The following is a 23,256-nucleotide window of genomic DNA, read 5'->3' as shown; positions in this document are numbered from 1 at the left end:
CTAGTTTAAAAGGCAAAATAAAAGTCAACAAAGCTTATTCCCTGCATCACAGGGGAATGGTCTTGTTTTTCTAGGGATCATTAGTTTTTTCTTTATAAATATATGATTAATTCCTTCACACTCAAGCAGGTATTATACAAACTTCTTGAGAGCAGAAGTCCCCCCCAGTCTTGGCCACTGTTGCTTCTTCAACACAGTACCAGACACAAAATGGGTACTTGGTGAACATTTGGTAAATGAAATAAAATCATGGGAGTAGGTGCTCCCCCACACTCACTTTTTAAAGTAGTGACAATGGTCAAATGTTACTAGTTCTGTAAATTTTAGTATTACAATACAACATAACATTTGGATGGCATTTAAATCACATTTACCTACATCGGGTTGTTCAGAGGGTTAAGGAAAATAATACACACAATTACTGCTCGTACCTAGGTGGCTCAGTGTTCACCATTGTGCTTCAGATTGATGCTTTTCAGTGGTATAATCATGTACTTTAAATTTGTGGTGAGATCTTCCAAGGGTCATACAAGCATGTTTTTATCTCTTTGCAGCTTATGTTCTTTGAAGAGTGTATATTGTGGTGATGTATTGATAGTCTCGGTGGAGATAGGAATGTGGCTACTTTATTCAGTATGGGATATAGCAACATTTTCCATGTAGTCAGAAGAGGCCCTGCGGTGATAAAATTTAGGATGTAGAATACTTTTAATTTGAAATAAGTAGAAATATATTTCTCATTATTATTGAGAAAGATACCAAAAAGTCTATGAATGTTTCCTAAATTCTGTACCTCATGCATAATTCCATTTTTTGAATGAGTCATTGTGTGTAGCTTGTACCGGTTTATTTAGAATGACTCAGAAATGAAAATATTGAGTGTGTCCATTTATCTGTTGGTTTTTCTAGTATGTATATAAGCATATACTAAGTCTTCCCTGAAATGATCTATAAATGTGATATGTAGGTCCTGTCCTTGGAAAATGTCTGTCAAGGCCACATTTTTGTTTAGGAGACTGTTCATAGTTTATCATGTTATAAGTCCATTTTGCCCATGACTGTTATGAGCACAGCCCACGCTGTGCTAGGAACATTCCTCCCTACACATTCTAGTTGAGTGTACAGTATTGTACAGCATTGTGTCTGTAAGAGCCTTACTGTCAACCTCTTCAGAAGTTCTGGTTAGAGAATTTTTCCTGGCTTATTCTGTTTCCAGTTAGTCATCGCTGAATTCACAATTGGAAAGTTGGCTGATGTTTCGTGTGTGCATCCAATACCCCAGCCTGGCTTTCAAAAGGCAGTTTCAGTAGGCCTGTTATTATGTGCAGACTTAGCATTCCTAGTGTAAATAGCTTTGAAACGATAGAACAGTATCTGTTACTGAGGCACACATGTGGATGCCAATCATTAAAAAGAAAAAGACAAAACAAAACCTAATCTGTATTTGTAAATTCTATGAAAAAAACTGCAAAGAAAACTGGTAGACATTTTGTTCATTAACCAGGATTGTATCTTTATCATACTTAAAAGTACACAAAATTCATCCTGAGAATGTAGCTAAGTGACTGATAACTTGCCTTGCAAAAGTAATGCCAAAAAACGAAGAAATAAATATGAATCTAACAGAATATCTCATTGCATTTAAGATAAAGTTTACATATAAGGTAGCTATCTATACAATGTCTATTATATAAAGAAGGGTAGATATATTTGGATTCATTTTTATAAACAATTACTAGAACACAGGCTCACACATTCATTTATATATTGTCTGTAACCAACTTCATATTGTAGTGGTCAAGTTCAAAAAAATAACAGAGAACAGGTAGCCTAAGAATCCCCAAATGTTTACTGTTTGGTCGGTTAGTGACAAAGACAATGGATATAACACCTTCAAACACGCATTGCACATTCACATTTATTATTTATTTATTATCTTCTCCCCACTGACCCTCCATGATTCATGACGAAATATGACTTTCCTGAGAGTTTGCAACTGAAAAGTTGAAGGTCAGAAAAGCCTGGTAACTTGACCAGATTCACAACTCTACTCTAAGCTTGAGTTGAGGTTAGCTCCGCCCAACTGTGCAAAGTTTTCTTTTTCATGTATTATGTCAAATTCTTTTTGTGTTGCTATGATATCATACCTGAGGTTGATCAATTTATAAAGAAAAAAAAAATGATGAACGTGGAGCCTGGCTATTTTGAGATCAGAAAGCCACATCTAGCGAGAAGTCTTGCTGCTTTAGTTCATGGTAGAGATGGCAGAGTGGGTTGGCATGTGGCTGCAGATTGTAGGCGGCAAAGCTGCCATCACCCCACTTTGCAGAGAACTAATGCAGCCCTGTGAAAACTATAGAAATCTATTGGTACAACACTGCGTGGGTTGGTGTGATGGCTCAGCGAATTAAAAGACTTTGCTGTTAGAGTCTGATGACGGAGTTCAATCCCCAGAGCTCACAGTGGACAGAGAGAACCAGCCCCTAAAAGTTGTTCCTTGGCCTCCACACATGGACTGCAGTGTGTGGCCCCACCCCACAATAAATACAACATTTTTAAAGAGTAAGGGTGTTCATGGTCTCCCTACTGTGGGATCCCAGGTGATAGGTGACCTATCTAAAAGACTGCAAATGAGAAATTAAACTTCAGAAAAGACAGGATGTCATTGCCCTTCCATATCACCACATTGGTAATTAAATCTTCTCATGAGCTTGGATAGAGACAAAGCACACTGGATTTATATAGCATGTTTTGTTTTCTCCAGAAGAGAAAATATGTCTAGTGAAATTATGAACAATTGTGTCAATTAAAATTATGTCTTTTTTCAGAATTTACTGTAGTACACGAAGCCCCAGGGAATACAACCATATCTGAGGCAGCACTGTTAAGACTTTAAAAGATAAGAGAAACTGAGGAATGAATAAATAAATTGCGGTATATGTTTGCAAGGATGTATACACTACTGAGAAATGGAAATTATGTCAAACAAGATTAGAGTTGTTGTGCGCTCTGTTATAGAAACGGCAGTGGTAGTGTTCCCTCCAATCACATCTTCAGCACTCTTCCTGGGCCCGTCTCCTTTATTTTTATTATTATTCTTATAAGCAGGCAGATTGGAAGGATTTGTAAATCAAAACACAGCTGGCAAGCCTAAATTTAGGCCTATCAAGATGAGTGTCCCTCTTTACAACAGCTTCTCAAACTCCTTCCACTTGACGTCGCTTTTTTTTTTTAACCAGATGTCTCTTGGTGTGCGTTGTTTCTCGTGCCTCAGCAATTTAATTCGCATGGCCTTTTCATGCCAGTATTCTGATTTATCACACTTCTCACACTGATTTCTCTTCCCTCTCTACTTGTTAAAAAGAAAATCGTGGTTTGCGCACAGATGGCGGATGCGATTTAGTATTATCAGAGCAATTCATGTTATATTCATGAGCGATTCTGAGTAGCTTGTTAGTGAGGGATATTAGAAAAGGACACATCGCCGAGAGGTCATGGCTCACCTTTGAACGTAATTCTTTTGGTGTTTATCTTCTGAGCATTCAATTATTGACAAGGCATCCTGGATTTTAAATTTCAGTTGTGGATCTCTGTTATTTCAGTTGTAGAGTTTGGGAACTAGGAGAGAGTCAGCAGCCTCCTCTGGGAATCGTTACTGGAGTTGGCTATTAACCTACAAAGCAGGAAAAGGATAGGTGGTGGATGGCACCTTCTCATTGTGCCTTCCTTCCACTCTCCCTTCCATCCTGAGGCTTTCACTGTGTACAAAGGTAGGTGTAGAAACGCTGTGGCAGTTTGCCAGTGCTGCTATAACAAATTTTCAACACATTGGACATGTCAGCAACAGAAAATGGTGCATTCCGAGGCCTGAAGGCCAATCCTTCAAGAGTAAGGCTTCCTTCTTGGGCTTTGAGGGAAGGACTTATCCCATGCCCTTCACCTGGGCTTATTCGTAGCTATCTTTGTATTTCTTCATCTTTTTCCCCACCATGTATGTTTCCCCATTTTATTGAATACAGTTTACAGAAATACCAAATATATTATATTAGGTGTCACATTAATGACCTTATTATACTTTCAAAGATTCATTTTTACTATCTTTAATTGTGTGTAGGGTGTTGTGTGTTTGCGGGGGGGGTTGGTGGATGGAGGTGATGGTGTGGGTTCCCATGGAAATCAGAGGTGTTAAATTCTCCTGGAGCTGGAGTTCCAGGCAGTTGTGAGCCACCTAATGTGGGTACTAGTGTCTGAACTCACACCTACAGGATCAGTGCAGGCACTCTAGACCGAATGAATTTATTTCAACATAATTAGTTCTATAAAGACCTTGTCAGGGGTAGAGAGATAGCTCAGTTGTTCTATCTTAGTTTGATTCCCCAAAGCCCATTTTTACCAAAGAGAGAGAAGAAAGAAAGAAAGAAAGAAAGAAAGAAAGAAAGAAAGAAAGAAAGAAAGAAAGAAAGAAAGAAAGAGGGAGGGAGGGAGGGAGGGAGGGAGGGAGGGAGGGAGGGAGGAAGGAAGGAAGGAAGGAAGGAAGGAAGGAAGGAAGGAAGGAAGGAAGGAAGGAAGGAAGGAAGAGAGGGAGAGGGAGGGAGGGAGGGAGGCAAAGAGAAAGAGACAGGGAAGGCAGAAGAAAAGGCTAGGTCTATTTACATGCATAGAGCCATAGAGCTAGGGGGATAAAAACAGGTCTATACCTAGATGCTGGTGCTCCCAGGTCAGTGATCCTAGCTTCCTTGGAGAAGTCTGAGACAAAGAGAGATATTGTCTAAAAAAGGTAACTAGCTCCCGAGGAATGATACCTATTGTCCTCTGTGCTCCATTACTCACATCCTCAAACACGTTTGTACCCCACACAAGTGCATCCCCACGTACATGAGCATGCACGAGCACACAAAGACCTTCTCACCAAATAATGTCTCATTCAAAGGTACTAGGTGTAGGTCTTCAACCTATGAGTCTAGAGGATTTGGAGGTGGCAGGGGCAGGGCATGATTGAAATGGAACAGAAACAGTTAAAGAACCAAGAATAATAACAGCGAAACCTGCTGTGGATTTTATTTATGTCTGTGAATGATTTGGCCATTCCATAACATTCCATTCAGATGTTGCTCAAGTGTTCTCTCTGAAAATAAGTGGACTGTTGCTTTGGAGTAAAGACAGAATGCAAGAGATTTTAGCAATGTGCTAAGCTTTCTTCTTTGTTATGGTTTCACGTCTTGGTTTTCTTGGTTTTGTGTGTGTTCATTGACTTGGCAAAGGAGAGGGTATTAAATATAATTCAAGAAGAGATTTGTCATAGAGATCATGTCCCTTCTGCTGTCATGTCTGGGAGAAAAAATAAAAAAAAAGTAAAAAGCTCTTTTCCAATGCTTAAAAGACTGTAAGATAATGCTCATGTTTCAAAGTTGAGAGAGAAAGAAGGAAAAGGGGAAAGAAGTGGTGGAGGTTGAATCCTTTGTTAGAGCATGTGTTAACCATTCCCCAAACTCACCAACCACAGGAGGTTAAATGGAGTAATTGCTTCTGCATATCTTTTCAAACACTTATTTTCCCCAGTTATTTATGTCACCATATTTTGTTTTCTTTTGGAGGGGGGGAACAAATGTAAAACACGTTGGTTTTATTGAAGTTTTGAGAATGTTTTTGAGGGATTCGTAGTAATTTAAATCCTTCTACTGAAATCTTGTATGTTGCTGAATTCTCAGCCTGTAATTTTCTTCCTTTGCTGGATATGGAAGCATGTTTTTATGACACCACACTGTATTCAGCGGAATTATGAGCTTTCGTAAGCCAACCCAGCTCCTTCCCACTCTACAAAAGGCTGCATTTTAAGCAGAGGAAATAGAACACAAAATTACGAAGTAGGTAAAAGAAGTGGGTGGTGGTGAGCAGCGTGGGTGGACACAAAGAAAGCGGGAGCACGGGGCTGCATGCAGTGTCAGGGAAATTTAAAGGACATTTGCCTACCAAACTAAAAGTTGTCAGTTTAGAAAACTATTTGTGTTGGAAGGTTTGTAAGGGAGTACATATATATATACACATACTGGTGGAGTACTTATTTGGAAGCTCTAAGTTCTCTTAATGGCTTCTTAGGATTCTATTATGTAGCATTTCTTATTTCATTTTAGACAATTATCCTTTTTGTTGCAATACTTTAACATTTCTCTTCAGCCATGTAAACCTTGATGAGTTGAAAAAAAAAACTAACCAAATTCTAGCCAAAGTCTCTTGCCATATGGCCCCTAGACAACTGTCCCAACTTGCAGTCGTGATTGCTGTTCCTTCAGAACATTAGCAATTACTATAACTCTAACAATTTTAGTATAATTTTCTGATTATAAAACAAAATATATTGATTTTAGGATATTCAAAAAACATAAAAAACTTCACATAGAAAATATATATATACACATACACACACACACATATATATATATCGAGAACAACATCTTTGTTAGAGAAGAACAAGTACTGAGGATCCATTTCTACCCAAACTCACGAACCACAAAAGCTTAGCTGGATCTTGGGTAGCTGCAATAGCATGAAATGTTCCAATGTCTGAAACCCCTTGTGTTAACTTATTTTTTTCTGTATCGTTTCTAAGTTTATTCCCTATCCCTTCCATTTTCTTCTCCCCTTTGTTCCGGACATATAATAAACATTGGAATCTTGGTGGCCACAGGTTTTATGAACTATTTCTTTTTAGTAATGCACAGTGAAATTTTCCCCAAGTATTACACTGGGCTGAAGAGCTAGCTGAGTGGTTAATAGTGTGTAGTGCTGATATAGAAGATACAAGTTACAATTCCCAGCACCCACAGCATGCGGCTCACAACCACCTGTCATTACAGCTCGGGGGGAATCTGAACTTCTCTAAAGGCATCTGCAGGCCCCTGCTCTCACATATGCATATTCCTATACAGACACACACACACACACACACACACACACGCACACACACACACGATATAGAATTAAAATAAAAATAAGTGTATAAAACATTATATAACTTGCTTTGATCAGTTTTTGTTTGCTTGTTTGTTTGCTTTTGTTTGTTTGTTTGTTTTTCAAGACAGGGTTTCTCTGTAGCTTTGGAGCCTATCCTGGAACTAGCTCTTGTAGACCAGGCTGGCCTCGAACTCAGAGGTCCACCTTCCTCTGCCTCCCAAGTGCTGAGATTAAAGGCGTGTGCCACAACCCCCCCCCAGCTGCTTTGATCATTTTGATAATTTATTTTATTATGTCATTTGGGTACAGTTTATTGTACCTGTCATGAAGATAGAAATTACCTCATTAAGCTTTTGTTTTGGGGGATTTCTTGTTTTGAACTTTTTGTGTAACTAGTCAGGAGATTCTCCCTGTATACTTGGTTCAAATCTGCCCTAACTGTTTATCCTTCACAAGTCTTTTTTGTGATTACAACAGCTTGCATTTTCTTATCATTGAGAGCCATTGTTATCCTTGTCTCCACAATGATTGTGACCACGTGACACCTCATCTGCTGTCACCCAAGTATTTCTTCTTGCTGGACGTTTGCAGATGGATGCTCCACCTTTCTGGCTCTGATATGAGTGTTATGGGTTCAAATCCCAGTTCTTACATTTGCGTGGAGAGTTCTTTATCAACTGGGCCAACTCCCAGACCCTAACGTTTGTTCGATTTAAAGTTAAACAGTTTCTCTGGATTTTAGCTCAACTCCCATTTCTGTGTTCAACTTCTGTTGCTTCCAATTCCAGAACCATTTTGGAATAAAAATCATTTCCTCTTAGTTCTGTAAGGTCAAAGTGTTGATGGGTTTGGTGTCTTGGACTAACTACTCTGCTTCTACAATGGTGTTTTATTTTATTTTGTCTTTTCTCTGTCATCTCATGTAGAAAGAAGAAAGTAAAGTGGCTAGTTAGTCATCCCCTGCCCCAGCCTCATTCTAAGGTTACCAAAGCTAACCAAAGTAACTCAATTCTGTCTCTTAAAACTATTGAGTTATTGTATTTTAGAGATAATATGAACATTTAAAGCAGTGGAATCTTGAAATTTTACATCTTCTTTCTTTCTCTCATCATTTTTAGGTAGAATTTATGAGAAAGCATAGATTAAATGTTTCATGAATGAATAAATGAAATTTATGCCCTCGCAATGCTGAAACACGCATGGGCACCCCATATATGGTGGTTCTGTTGAAATTGTCTATATTCAGCTTCATGGCCCATGTTGATGAGGATGACTAACCAGGTCTCTTACTGAAGAGGGAACCAGATCTCATTACAGATGGTTGTGAGCCATCATGTGGTTGCTGGGAATTGATTTCAGGACCTTTGGAAGAGCAGCAGTGGTCTTAACCACTGAACTATAAATGTTTCATAGCCACATAAAAATAAGTACTTAGCATACATATTCAACTATGATACCAGGAGTCCTTTTTGCTTTTGCTATATTTTAGTGATATTGGTAGTATCTCAGAAATTGAAAATTGTTACTGTTTATTTTGAAGTCAGTTTTTGTATGAGTGTATGTGTTATATGTATTGTCTGTACAATACATGTACATGTATGTGTGAATGAGTGTGCATTGTGTGTGTGTGTATTCATATGGAGGTCAGAAGTCAGCATTGGGTGATTGAATGTATTCCTTGATAGGTCTCTTTTCTGACTTGGTCTCTCTCACTGAATCTGGAATTGATCTATTCATCTAGGATGGCTGGCCAAGGAGCCCCAAGGAATCACCTTTGTCTTTCTCCCTGGTCCTGTGATTATAGATGGACACCATGGCACCTAGCTTTTATGTGGGTCCTGGGGATCTAAACTTGGGTCCTCATGCTTGTGTACTGGTCCTTTTCAACTGAGTCTTATTGCCAGTGCTTGGTGTTAACTTTATAAATGCTTTATTCCTTAGGATGCCTCACTAATGGACATGAACTCCTTCAGCCCTGTGATGCCAACTTCCCCTTTGTCGATGATAAACCAAGTCAAATTTGAAGATGAACCAGATCTAAAGGATCTCTTCATTACAGTTGATGCCCCTGAAAGCCATGTCACTACAATTGAAACGTTCATCACTTACAGGATCATAACCAAGGTAAATGCTGAGGGACCATTTTCTTGAATGCCATTGTGTTCTTCGAGCTTCTGAAAATGTGTAGTGTTAAAGAATCATGTGCATTGACTTTTCTTATGAAAGCTATTTTAGTAAGATAATTGTACAAGGAGCCCTTTATTTGGCTCCTATGAAATCTAATATTTGAATTGACTTTATTAAGTGGTGTTTTTTGGTTGTTCTGCCAAGAATAAGATTTTGGTTTTTATCATACAAAATGATAACTAGCCTGGTGTGGTTGAGCATGCTTTGAATCCCAGCATTTGGAGGCTAAGACAGGCAAAGCTCAAGTTTGAGGCCACCTTGGCAATGTAATGAGTTCAAGGACAGTCTGGACTTCATGAGACACTATTTCAAAAGAAATACCCCAAAGAAATAAAAGATAGATAGATAGATAGATAGATAGATAGATAGATAGATAGATAGATACTTTTGAAAAAAGAAGAGTTCAGTTTCTGTTAAAGACAGGAAATCATTAAAAATAGGACACATAACATTTTGTAATTTTTCTGAGAATTACAAAGTATAATACTCTTTGCTTCTCAGAAAGGATCAAACCACAACCGTTGCTTGCATATGAAGTGCTCGTTCAATAATACAAGAGAAATCGATTCAGAAAGCAAGTCTGCTATCCTTTACACAAAGAAAGCTAATGTCAGACAAAATGAAAAAAAATGTAATCTGTTTCAGTAAGTACTTTTAAGACTAATTTCTAATTTCTCTTTGCAAGTTAAGTATCTATTTTAGAAAGGCTCACCCATCACCAACGTGGTTCTCGAGTGCTGAAGAATGTCTCCTCTAGCTGAGAGGATTCTGGACAGTGTCCTCTTACCATCTTTCAGCACAGACTCCACCCTGTGGCCCATTGTGGTTTCCGAAAAGTGTATATATCGAACCTCTTTCTTTGGCCCCTCATTTTCCTCAGTGCAAAGTGCACCCCCACTCAGCTACATAATATAAACTCACCTCATCTTCCTCCCAGCCCCTGCTTTGCTCAGGCAGAGTGGCTTTTATAATGTCACTATTATAGGTGCCTCTTGGTCTCATGAATAAGAATATGCTTTTCCATCTGTCTGATGTCTCCATCTCCTTAGATGAAAAGAGTAATATTTATTTTTCAAGATATCAACTACCTAAGATGGTTTCTCTAGCTGCCCAGTGTCTCCCAGCTTTCCTCTCTTCTTCCATATTATTCCAAGGAAACCCTTGAAGAAAGTAAAGTATCCAGTTACAGAAAAGCAGCTAAAACTGCATCCTCAATCCTTCTAAGTCTCATAGTTCTTAAAGCTAAAAACCCGAGATTTCGGCAGATGCTAGTTCTGTATTAGAACCTGGTGCTCCTCTGAGAATCGACTTAGGTGAAACAATCAATGTAAAACACTTAGCCCTATGCAGTAAGTGGTTAGTAACTGGGGTCTCCCCTTTAGTAAGTAGAAAAGTGTGTGAGGATTTGTATTTATTTCCAGGGAGTCTGACCTTCTTAAGGAAGGTTTTAGTAATTCCAAACAGGAGCGACTTACTTGATAATTTACTATTTTGTTGAATTAATGAGTAAAGTCTTCATGTTTTATGGTATCAAGATGGGTTTTAGCAAGTCAGCAAGGAGCTGAATCTAGATTTCTCTCGTTTGCTTTATGTCTTGGGCATGTCAATCAACCTCTTTTTATTAGTTTCTTCATTTGTAAATAGGATAACGGCACTAACTTTGGAGACTTTTGTAGAAACCTGAATAGATGAATACAGGCCTACTGCTCAGAGTGGACCCGAGGTTCTGTGCTCTCTCTATCCTAACTGTGCACCTACCTTCTTGTCCTTGTCACCTCCAAGAAGAGGATCTGTGAAACAGTTCTTTCCCCATCATTTGGCTTTCTCGGATGCCTCTTATGAAGCACCTGGGAGATCTGATTCTGAGCAGTGACACACATGAACTGTCCTTGTTTGTACAACACTTTAACTGACTTCATATAAATTAATTTAGTGTGCAAGGGTAAGTGGGTATGTGCAGGACAGCTTGAGGGAGATGGGAGTCCCTGAGCTTGAACTCAGATTGTCTGGGTTGGTGGCAGGTGTCTTGACCTGCTGAGCCATCTTATTGTCTTTTTCCATCATATTTAAATGGGCTGCTTTTATAGAAGTAATAATAAAAATGACATTAGAACATACGAACCAGTTGCCATCAATGGTGACTACATTGAGTAAGCAATGCTTTAAACACTTTCTACATAACTGAAAGCAATTAAGGAAATTAGATACTATTATTTGCCCTCATTTCCTTCCATTGGGAACTGAAATTCAACAATTTTACATGAGTTCTACAGCATAATAATTGGCAGAGTTCTATTTAAACATAAACCATTTACTTTAATATATCTTTTTCTACTACATTTTTACCTGTATGTATGTAGAACTGGCAAACTGACTTTCACATTATTATAAACTAAGTGCCCTTTTCTACTTTTTGACTACACTTATATGTAATAAATATACATTACATATATAAATATATGAACATCTGTTAGATGTGCATTTTGTTATTAAAATAACTTTTTATTGATTATTATCATTCATGCAATATTTTATACAATTTTCTTTGAATGCTAGTGTTGTTCAGAGTATTTCTTTTATCTGTTACAAATCTATCTCTGGCCAGGTGACCCATGTTGGACAGAGATTTCTGCTTTAAAATTTGGGTGTTAATTGATTTACTGTTTATTTAATTTTAAGTCTTATGAAGGAAAACACAAAGTTGCTACAAACATTGGACATTTATGGATGGCTTCTCTGAGAAAACTCCTTGCCCAAGCTGCCCTTGAGATCACTAGATGACTAGGGTGACTTAAAGTTATGACTCGCGTGCCTACACCTCCTCTGTGCTGAGATTACTTGTGCACCAGCCACCTGGCCTAGCCAGGCCTGAGTATCATACCTCATGCAAGATAAGCAAGCTCTTACAAACTGAAATACACCCCCAACTTCAGTTTTAGTTTTATAATATTGCAGTTCATGCATTCTAAGGTCTTTAAGAATATACACATATACATAATCACTTGTAAACTCTGATAGCCTCATGCTTAGGATCATTTAAGAATTATTCAGCTATATGAGGGTGGGTGCCAGCACTCTCATGTTCAAGGCTTCTGTCTCAAGAGGAAAGGGCTTTTGTTCTTGAGAGGGACTGAGATGGACATCCTAAGGTGGCTACTTGGATGAAGTACTTTGTCTTTTGGACATGTGGACATTAGTTTCTAAGACCTGTGGTCTTTTCTCCTAAATTATTATCATGAAGACAAATATGTTAATGTCTGATCGTGTGCAGGCAGTAGTTGATGCCCTTTATTGATGAATTGAATATTCGGATTCATCTATTTCTAAAGCAGTTTTGTAAATCTTCTGTATTGTCTTCTTTTCTAATTGTTGCTGCCTGTTAAGCCATGGCTATCCTTGTCAGCAGCTTCAACTCTGCCGCTACCAACAGCGGTTCTGCCACAAGAGCCACAACCTGAAATGCTGTTCCCTCAAGCACCAATTATTTCAAAACTACAAAAGAACTTATCTAAATCTCTGTCCCTCCCAAAAACTAAAGATTCAAATGTTGAGGTAGGATTCTGTTCCCCAGAGAGGCTGAATGGCAAGCAGCTTAACCAGCTCACCCTCTCCCAAGTTGTTCTCTGTGCTGCTCCTTGCCCCTCCTTAAAAACCCTTCTCCACCTGGCTCCTCTCGCTACTTCTGGTCAGCTAGTGGCTGCCGCTGCCTTCTGTCTGCAGGTGAATTTTATTTAATCAAGCACATCTTTGCTGATCCAGAGCACAAACAAAAGTAACCACGCCCTAAAATAATATTCTACAACACTTTCTGATCTTAGAATACCTGCTCACCCTGGATCAAAGGTCAGCATTTGTTGAGCTAATCAGTGCATTTAGGGTGTGTTTCACATGGACCCGTTGGTGCTCAAAGTCAAGTTTCTGAGCTCTTGTGGTTGCAGATGAAAATTTAATCACTGTTTGTAGTATTGGTCCAATGGAAACCTGCATTCAAGTCGGAAGCAATATCGTTACCAGAAGCACACCCTGTAGAATTATGTATTCTTTCTAAGTTGAAGATCTGTCTTCAGACCTCATTAGTCTTATAGCTGGGAAGCTTCTGCTTTGCTTTAGATGGGATGGTGTCTCTAAAGTATACTCCACAGAAATCAGTCGTTTTCTAAACTCAGATAGCTATTGCTTCTTTCCTTGCCGTATCGCATTCAGGCGGAGTATAAGATCCTGTAGTAGAAAGAAATATTCTGCTGAGACATGGCCATACTTTCTGTTTTCTTCAATTGTTATATGTTAGAAAATTCTTTTAAGTCCGTGATAGAGTGATGAGGCCAGACTTGAGTGATTCTTTGGTATGATTTGTCATCTTCATGCTGGAATTTATAACAAATTGTTTTCTGTTTACTAAAGAATTGGCAGTGACTGAGGACATAGACAGCTGAAAGACATTTTCTTCAACCGTTACTTGAATGCTAATAGTCACATCAGTTTATTGTTCTCGAAGTTGTTCACGAACTTGTTTGTAGTGCCTGGTGTTCAGTCGGATGAGAGTGACTAATTCATTCATTTGTGTGTGTGTTTGTGTGTGTGTATGTATGCAAGCATGCATATATACATCCACATGTCAGTCAGCATGTATGTATTGTTAAACATGTTTTTACTGGATTTATATTTTCTGTTTTTACTGTTTCTATATCCTGTGTCATTTTGCAAAATAATTACATTTTTTAAGTGTTTTGTGAACATTTAGATTCTTAGGCTTCTGCATCTGATATATACCAACTTTTTCCAACTGCAAAGAGAACATTTACTAAGATATACTGTGTTATATTATAAACATAGACTTCTAAGGATTTCTACAGTTTCGTGAGCTTATTAATGATTTCTAAATGGTTAAAACTATACCCTATGACTTAAACTGCTTAATTTTAAAACTAGTTCACCAGTTTGGATAGTTGTTATTTTCTGTGAGAGGGTGATATGTTTGCAATATTTTATTCTATCTTTACTCCTGCAGGAAAACTTCAACCTAAATATTACTATATGTATTTTATATGCAAAAATTCTGCTAAGTGAGACATTGGTATAAGTGGTTATTTTCTCGTGAGAGGTAAGTATGAATTAGAGAAATACTACTTTTATTTTGGCCTGAGATGCAGGCAGGAGATATGAGGTTGATACTGAGCCCGTGTCCTTGTCACATGAGCTGGCACCGATTTTTCATTTACTGGGAACAGAAAGCTTAATGTATTTGCTAAAATTTTGGAGTTTAAGCATGTAGCTCAAAATAAAACCCCTTGAGAAATTGTAGAAAGAAATATCTTTTCACATTAAATATCCATTAATTACATTCTTTTTGAAAAAGTGGCAAAATCACTCTGCAAAATGTTAGAATTTTTACATACCAACAGCGAATTTTAGTGGAAGCAGTTCATTTGAACCACATCCAAGAGAGCAGTCTTCTCAGTTATATTCAGGTTATTTTCCAGATTTTAAAAATAGAACTTTCCTCAAATTCTGAATGTTAATCACATTAAGAAAAGAAGAATGTTTGAAACCTACATTCCGAGCCCACTTTCCAAACGAGAAAGCCACGCCAGAATACTAGTAGTTCCAACAGCCAGATGGTTGTTGGAAGGCAAAGTTTTCAGTTTGGACTTCAAATTTAAGGGTGGTGTTTGCTTTCTTTCTGGAAAAACCGGAAAGTTCGCTTCATTTCATCTGCCGCATGAATAGATGACAGAAAAAAAATGCATGCAGACTGACAAACACTGAATAATTAGGATGCAAGTTTTCTTGGAGACCCGTTTCCCCTCCCCTCCGTAATATCTGAAATAGAATTAAGCGAATGTCTTCCGTCGCATACTATATGGGCTGTTCTGTTTTCCTGCTTCCTTCAGACATCTCGTGGGGAATTTGATTCCAGTGAATTTGAAGTCAGGCGACGTTATCAAGATTTCCTCTGGTTGAAGGGTAAACTGGAAGAAGCACATCCCACGCTCATTATTCCAGTGAGTTTTAAGGATTTGTGGTTGTTTTTGTTTATATTGTAGTCACTGTACTAGCATGAGTATTTTAGAATGTCTAAACCACAATTCCTTTAAAGGTACTAAAATTCAGTGTCTTAGGAACATTTACTTCCAATCCCTTTAACCTACCTATAGATTTTTTAAAACTATTGTAATATGGACTGATGTTTTGTTTTTTTATGCATATGTGTATAGAGGTCTCAGAACTACTTGGGATGCTGGGCACAGAGGGTGGGCTGGAGGGAGATTCTCCTTCTACTATGTGGATCACAAGAGATTGAACTCAGGTAGTCAGCCTGGTCTTCCACCATGTGAATCCTGGGAATGAAACTCAGGTTGTCAGACTTGACAGCAAGTGCCTTTACCCGCTAGGCCATCTTACTAACCCTCAGATAGATTTTTTTTAAATACATATTTTCTTTTTTTTATATATTGGCATGTAAACTTAGTTTTGACTGTCCCCCCCATGTAGCCTGTCTCCATCTCCGTCCGCAATTAGTCCACTGTCAAACCCATGTTTTCTCAGATAGTTATTGTTTTTATTTTTGGTCTCAGCCATTGCCAGAAAAGTTTATCGTGAAAGGGATGGTGGAGCGTTTCCAGGATGACTTCATCGAAACCCGCAGGAAGGCGTTGCATAAGTTTCTGAACAGGATCGCTGATCATCCAACTTTAACATTTAATGAAGATTTCAAGGTTTTCCTCACTGCACAGGCCTGGGTAAATGGTTCTATTTTGTATTCATAAGACTCCCTTAGTGTCCACATGTGCAAAAGACTGTATCCTCCCTCTTTCTTGCCTTTACACATTAGTTAAAGGTGCCCTTGAAGTGTGTTAGTCAATTGTGCTTTTTTTAAAGACCCTTGAGCAACTTCTTCAGGAATGACTGTAATGGTCTGCCCTGTCCCTTTAAGGGACGAGCTCCGCCCACTCCCCCCTCTGCTAAAGCAAGCAGATCTTCCTTCAGCTTCCAGCCTGAGTTCCTTCTTTTCCGTGTATATAGATCTCCTATGTGTTTTGCTCTCCAATTTATTTGATCCCAAATACGTTTCACAAATGCTGCAGCCCTTCTCAAAATCCATGAGTTCTCTTTGCTTTGTTGTTCACTTAAGCACACTGTATTTCTTAAGGGATGATTTTCCTGGGCTGCAAAGCCTTTTATAGAATGTTCTTGTTTATTTTTGTTTGTTTCTTTCTTTCTTTTTTTTTTTTTTTTTTTTGTCTGTATCTCTCTCTGCCATGTTAACTCTGAAATAACTAGCTACGTGTCTTATTAAACAGCTTCCTCTGCAGACAGTCAGTCAGCGGAGGTGGCGTCCCAATCTACCCACTGCAGTTGGGTGAAGAGCCGTGATGGGAGAATGTCTTATAAACTAAGATGAGAACTTGAAGGAGGCACAGTGTGTCCTGTGGAGCAGTGGAGCAGTGGAACCTCTAAATTCAGATTGCTGTGATCCACGCCCACGTCCTCCCATTGCTTAATTGCTTGTACATCTTGAACTTGCTCTACCTGTGCCGCTATTTCCCTTTGAAAATGAGGAAGATAATAGAACATGGGTTTATTCTCAGTTGTACTTTTAAGATGATGCTTGTAGTTACTGGAACGTATCAAGCTCTCAATAAATAATCTGCTATTATACTTGAAAAATTTATCAAGCTTTCCACTCTTTTCACTATTAATGTGGAACCTAAGAAATCATCTTGAGGTCATTTTTATATGGAATACCTGCTCTAAAATATAGGTTGGGGACTGGAGAGATAATGTTTAAGAGCACTTGCTCCCCTTGCAGAGGATCTGAATTCAGTTTACAACTGTCTGTAACTTCAGTTTCAGGGGATTTGACACCCTCTTTTGGCTTTTAAGGGCACTGCATTAATGTGAGACATATATACATTCAGGCAAACACACCCACATGAACATAACATGAACATAAATCAAAAAGAAAGGAATATAGATTTCCTATCACATCATGTACTTCTTGGGTATCTTCTTGATCCGTGATCCCAGGGTTATTGTTTTAAAGATGTATGCTTTGAGAAAAGACTGCCCACCTGATTTACACAAGTGCTTTGAAATGGACTATTTATCCAGTAGACTGGAGTGTGGGAGGATGTTACCAAAAATAAATTTAGATGCCTCAAATGCATGTGCTTTAAAAGACACACAGTGCAGTGTGTTGCTGTTTCTGTCTCACTCTTTGCTGCTCTGTGGGATGCTGCTGATTGACTCACCACACTGTGGGATGCTGCTGATTGACACACCGCACTCCTTTCTCTTTTTGTTTCTAGGAACTGTCTTCTTATAAGAAGCAAGGGCCTGGCTTGCTGAGCAGGATGGGGCAGACAGTCAGAGCCGTGGCATCCTCCATGAGAGGAGTGAGGAACCGGCCGGATGAGTTCACAGAAATGAACAACTTCATCGAGACGTTTAGCCAGAAAATCAATTTGATAGATAAAATATCTCAGAGAATTTACAAGGAAGAAAGGGGTACGTCGGGTCACCTAAGATGGTTATACAGATGTTCGGCCTCTTTTGGATCTTCACTTTGGCTGCTGTGATGTGGGATGTGGTGTGGTTGACCCTGTTAGGATTTTACTTATAAATCATGACTCATGCTCTGCCATCCATTGAAAAATTTTCAGAAACTGGAGAGGTGGCTCAGTCTATAAAGTGCTTAGCATACACACTTTATGTAGTAGCATAAGCATAGAATCCTGGTGCTAGGAAGACAGAGGCAGGTAGATCTCTGGGGATCATTGTCCAATAGGTCGGTTTGAGTCGGTAATCCTAATGTCCCACTCAAGGACCCTTCTCATGAAACAAAGTAATTACTTCCTAAGGAACAGCACCCAAGGTTAACTTCTGACACCCCCACCACACTCACACCTGCACACTCATGCATGTGCACTAGTTCACACACACACACACACACACACACTCATACATTTACACACATATTTACCCTGCACACACATACACACATTTCCTAAGTGTTTTTAGGTAGTTGTGGCCACTTTTCATTTGGTTCTGTGGAGCTCTAGCTGTTCTGGCTTCTGTGTGTAGACCATGACGGCAACTCTAGGTCTGAGCTTGAGATTTTGAATTTAGTTCTACCGTGGTAGTATCAAGATTCAACATGAACTTGACCCAGAAGTGAAAGAATGACATTTTAGGAGTTGCAGTTTTCATATTCTCTCGTGTTTTACTAGTGGTGTTGGGGGCAGAATGATGTGTTAACACCTTCCATGCGTGTCATAAAGACTTTACTATTAACTGCCTTTTACAGATCAGGCTAATCTTTAGTTTTCAGTAGTTCTATTCCTATTCCTAAATGATTTTTATTTTCTAATTTTAATACTACAAGAGACAGCTGAATCAGCAAACACGTTTTCTAATATATGTTGGTAGTGGAGACGAAGGGTCACATACAAACAGAAGTTATTGTACCGATCGATGGCTTATTTGTTAATTTCTTGATTGTCTACATCTGTCATTAAACTGTAAGGCCCTTGCAGATAGGCAGAGGGAAATTTGATCTTATTTCTGGTCTGTACTATGTCGATAGCTGCCGTGTGGGCCAAGGAGAGATCCACTTCTTCAAGTTGTCCTCTGACCTCCATGGGTGCCCTGTGGCACATGTGCTACACCGCTCCCCAGATAAATAAGTAAATGTATGTAAAGGGGAAAAAGGAGTTTGGAAGTAGGAGACGGCTCAGTGGTTGAAGTACTTTGCTGCGGGAGTGTGGGAAACTGAGTTTCTATCTTCCGAAACCGTGCAAACCTGGGCGCAAAGGCTCGCCATCTGTAGCTCTGCAGCTGCAGAGCTGAGGAGGAAAGACAGGTGGATCCTAGAGGCTCCCTGCCTAGTCAGCCTAGCCAAAGGCAGGGGAGCTCTAGATTCGCCGTGAGATCCTTCCTGCCTGAAAATAAAAGGCGAAAGTCATAGAGGAAGGCACCAAACATAAACCACTAGCCTCTATGTGCAGACACATGGATGAGCACACTCACATACATATATACATACCGAAACATACAGAGAATTAACAAAGAAATAATTTTTTAAAAAAACGCAATTATTTTCCTAGAAGATGTGCAGTCTTTGCTATGTAGTGACTGAATGCAGTTTAATCATTGGGTTTGATCCTCTTTATGTTTTCATTTCTTCTTTCTTTCTTCCTTTCTTCCTTCCTTCCTCTCCCTTTCTTCTTTCTTTCCTTCCTTCCTCCTTTCTTTTCTTTCTTTCCTCTTTGCATGGGATCTCAAAATGTATTCTGTCTAGCTGACCTCATGCTAGGAGTCAGGTATGCAGCCCTATACCGGGTTTACTGTTTTTATTATTCTCAGGAAGTTAATGATTTTAGCTAGGTTCTGTGATTGCAGAACTCTGAAGCAGGTTCTGAATACACAGTTAGGCTGGGTAGCAACTCAAAGCATTCTGTGGAAATTATTGACACGTAAGAGTGATAAGGGTGTCCACAAGCTTTGAAATTACTGGCAAAGAGGATGTTTAGTAGACTTTACTCTTTGTGAAGGAACCTTGATCCTTACAGACTTTGTCATGTCAAGTTCTTGTTGTCGGAGTCATTGCTTCCAGCCTGTCCTGGAGAATTCTCATTATTTAAGGCCAGAAGGGATTTGAGGAAGGGAAAACTTGATCAAACTATATTATATGAGAAATGTTGATTTTAAAAAAAAAAGGAAAAGAGAGATAAAGCCCACTTAACAGACCTGGAGGACTAGATTCCACTCATATTAATGGAGAGTCCTTTGGGAATTTTGGAGTCTTCATCTGTGCAGGTCATTCATTCATATCCACATTAGGAAATATTTGAGGACAATTTCTCTTTTGATGTTTTTCATTCTCCACTTAAAAAATATGCTTGGCTTTCTTTTCTTTTCTGCTCCCCAGTTTATTTGGCTGTTGAGCACATGTCGCCTTGCTTCTCTGTGCTCTGGACTAAGGAAGAGGTTGCAACTATACCTGCCTAGCAGACTGCACAGTGTACTTGATACATATATTATGAGTTGAATTCCAGGGGAATTAATAAATGTTGGCATATCGGTGTGAGTTGAATGCTGTGTAATTTAAAGAAAGCGCTTTGGTAAAAATAGCTACCTAACAATAACCATCAATGAGCACACACCCTGAGGACAGAACTGTTCAAGGTTTTGTTTTCTGGTTTAGTGTCATCACTCTTTACGCAAGATGAACCTAGACCCAGAAGAGTGAAGTTAAGAAGTTAGACTGACACCTTTATCGTCATGAGATCACTCGTGTCTTTATTATTTTGAAACATCTTGAGTTCACTTGATCATGAAAAAATAAGTTGTGCTAGTAGCAGCTTCACTTGGCAGAATAGATCTCGGTGAATTGTACCGGCATAGACAGAAGATTAAATGTAAAGAGTATCATTGTGCTTATGGTGATGCTTTGAGAGTATAGGGAGGAGCCCTGTAGATTTGCTTAGTCAATGGGCCATGATTACTACTGGACAGTGTATATAGTTAAAAGAAAAGGAGAAAGACAGATTTTGTTTAGGACATCTTTAGGCTCTGATATACTCAGGTATATGATAGGTGGAAGTTTATAATAGCTATGATGGTTGTATGATATATTTTTCCAAGCCTGGACAGTGAAAAGGACATCCAATTTTGTTTATACCTAGAGAGTGGAACTTTAAAAACTGACTTGTACAACCTGGGATAGCTGGTTAGTTAACATGATGGTATTATATTAACTAATGATAATATAAGCATTTGCTTATATCCAAGTGTGAATGTATAGAATGAAACAATGTCCTGTCATATTGTCTATGATACAGGAATTTTGAAAAAGAAAAACATTTTTAGGGGCTGCAGAGATGGCTCAGCATTTAAGAGTGCTTACTGCTCTCCCAGAGGATGTTGGCTCATTACAGCTTGCAAATCTATCCCCAAGGGTCCCAACCCCCTCTTCTGGTCTCAGTGGATGCACAAACACATGTAGCACACAGTTTCACAACCAACCAAGTAAATACAAATAAAAATGTGTATTAAAATGTAAATTGGCTGTCGCTTCTTTGTTTTAGATTATTTGGATGAAATGAAAGAATATGGCCCCATTCATACTGTGTGGTCAGCATCAGAAGAAGACCTGGTTGACACATTGAAAGGCATCGCCAGCTGCATTGACCAGTGCTGTAAGGCCACTGAGAAGCGGATGTCCGGGCTGTCAGAGGTCTTACTCCCTGTTGTCCATGAGTACGTGCTCTACAGTGAGATGCTAATGGTAAGCCACTCCAGCAAAAGTCTCACTGCTCTTCCCTGCTTGATCCTGTCTCTGTGTTTCCACCACTCTTTCCTGTCCTCTTTCCTGTGGGATGTTTTACATGTAGATGCCCAAGGGATATCTGTTCACAGCATCCATGAATCAATGACTGGAAAACCACGTAGAGGAGGATTAGAATGCTCAATAGCAGCACCAACGATTTATATGATTGTTGTCAATCCAAAGCATCCTCAATTAAGATTTACTTCAGGACCAGTCTTCTAGCACTTAAACGTTTTATTTCAAAACATTCCTTTTGTGTGTCTTATAGATTTATTTCCCCCAGAGTTACTCTCCTTTATCATTTATGATTTTAGAACATACTTAATATGTATTATGTATATTTTATGTAGAGCATGATTGAGTAGGGGCTTGATATCTGCTTTGCCTTCAGGCTGCTTCTGAAATGAAATTTTTTAAGTTAAAATGTTCTCTTCCACCATTTGAAAACCTTTTGTTTTTTATATCCACATTTTACATTCTTCTTCCTCAGTTCAACTTAAAATTCCCAGATTCTTGCATTTGGTAGTGCTGTCTGTAGTGCCAATTTTATTTCCTGTATCGCCCTTTGCTCTCAGTGTGCTGTACAGAAAAATGGCTCCTTCTGGTGTCTACTGTTTTAGGGAAATGGTATAGGCTAGCCACAAGGGAGTATAATCATATACTCCAATATAGCCCCTTCTGTTTATAGTTGGAACCGTGATTGATTTCTGATGTTTTACACCCTTGATTTCTAGGAATCTTTTTTCAAAAATTGTTTCTATTTAGGTAAGGTAGCCTTTTAAACATGAGGTCCTTCTCTTGTTTACATGTTTATCATGTTTAGGCTTTCTTTGAGAGAGTCATTAGATCTTGCGTGAACTTTTCAGACTTTGTTCTTATCTGTATTCTGGGGAGTCTTCCATAAACAAACACTACTTGTTTATCAGAGTCCTAGGCTTCACATCTCCTTGGCTGAACTCTTGGTTTTCTCTCATTATTATCTCTTTATGATTCTTCAGGGAAATCTGCTTTGTCGGTTTTCTTTCAGCAATCAGATAGTATTTATCCATCCCTGTGCTAAGTCAAGATAGGAATCAATAAAGCAAATTCTTGCGTAATTAAAGTCCTGGAAAATCATAATATCTACTAGAAAGAATTATTATTTAGCTACTCAGTGATTGAATTATTTTATAGTCACCAATGATGTAACCAGTACTTTTTATAGTACTGTTTTGCTTCTTTTTCTATTGGGATCTTGTAATCTGAGTTAAAATAATCAGTAGCGATATCTTGATAAAAATAATAATTAAAATTGTGTAATCGTATGAAGTATATATTTATATTCAAAATATATTTATAAATGTGAAGCACAGTACAGAAGTATACCCCAAGTATGTGGAATTTAATTATAGTAGAAGTCATTTTGATTAGAGGAAAAATTGGGTGTGTTAGTTAGGGTTTCTGTGGCTGTGGGCAGACTGCACGACTAGGGCAGTGCTTATAAAGGAAAACGTTTAATTGGGTATGGCTTACAGTTTCAGAGCATTAGTTCATTATCATCATAGCAGGACATAGCAGTTGGCAGGCATTCATGATGCTGTTGAAGGAGCTGTGCGTTCTACATCTTGATTCACGGGCAGCAGAAGGTTTCTGTGTCCTACTGACCAGACTTGAGCATGTAAGACCTCACAGCTGCCTCCACAATGACACACTCCCTCCAACAAGGCCATACCTACTCAACCAGGGCATACCTCCTAAGAGTGTCACTCCCTATAGGCAAAGCATTCAGATACATGGGTCTATGGTGG

At 38.8% G+C, this 23,256-nt stretch overlaps 1 protein-coding gene across 1 annotated transcript in view; it reads left to right on the top strand.

The window, feature by feature from the left end:
- The window catches only part of Snx7 (sorting nexin 7), an 82,340-nt gene that overhangs the window by 12,421 nt on the left and 46,663 nt on the right, over positions 1-23,256 (top strand). Inside the window, exons 2-6 of the mRNA XM_057793692.1 lie at positions 8,893-9,075; positions 15,030-15,140; positions 15,714-15,878; positions 17,448-17,646; positions 21,228-21,427. Of these exons, the coding sequence (XP_057649675.1) occupies positions 8,893-9,075; positions 15,030-15,140; positions 15,714-15,878; positions 17,448-17,646; positions 21,228-21,427 (858 nt within the window). The remainder of the gene's footprint in view (positions 1-8,892; positions 9,076-15,029; positions 15,141-15,713; positions 15,879-17,447; positions 17,647-21,227; positions 21,428-23,256) is intronic.

The sequence above is a fragment of the Chionomys nivalis genome, chromosome 18 (genome assembly GCF_950005125.1).
Source record: "Chionomys nivalis chromosome 18, mChiNiv1.1, whole genome shotgun sequence".
Taxonomy (NCBI): Eukaryota; Metazoa; Chordata; class Mammalia; order Rodentia; family Cricetidae; genus Chionomys; species Chionomys nivalis.
The sequence above is the reverse complement of the archived record's forward strand: the minus strand, read 5'-3'. Positions and strand labels throughout refer to the sequence as shown.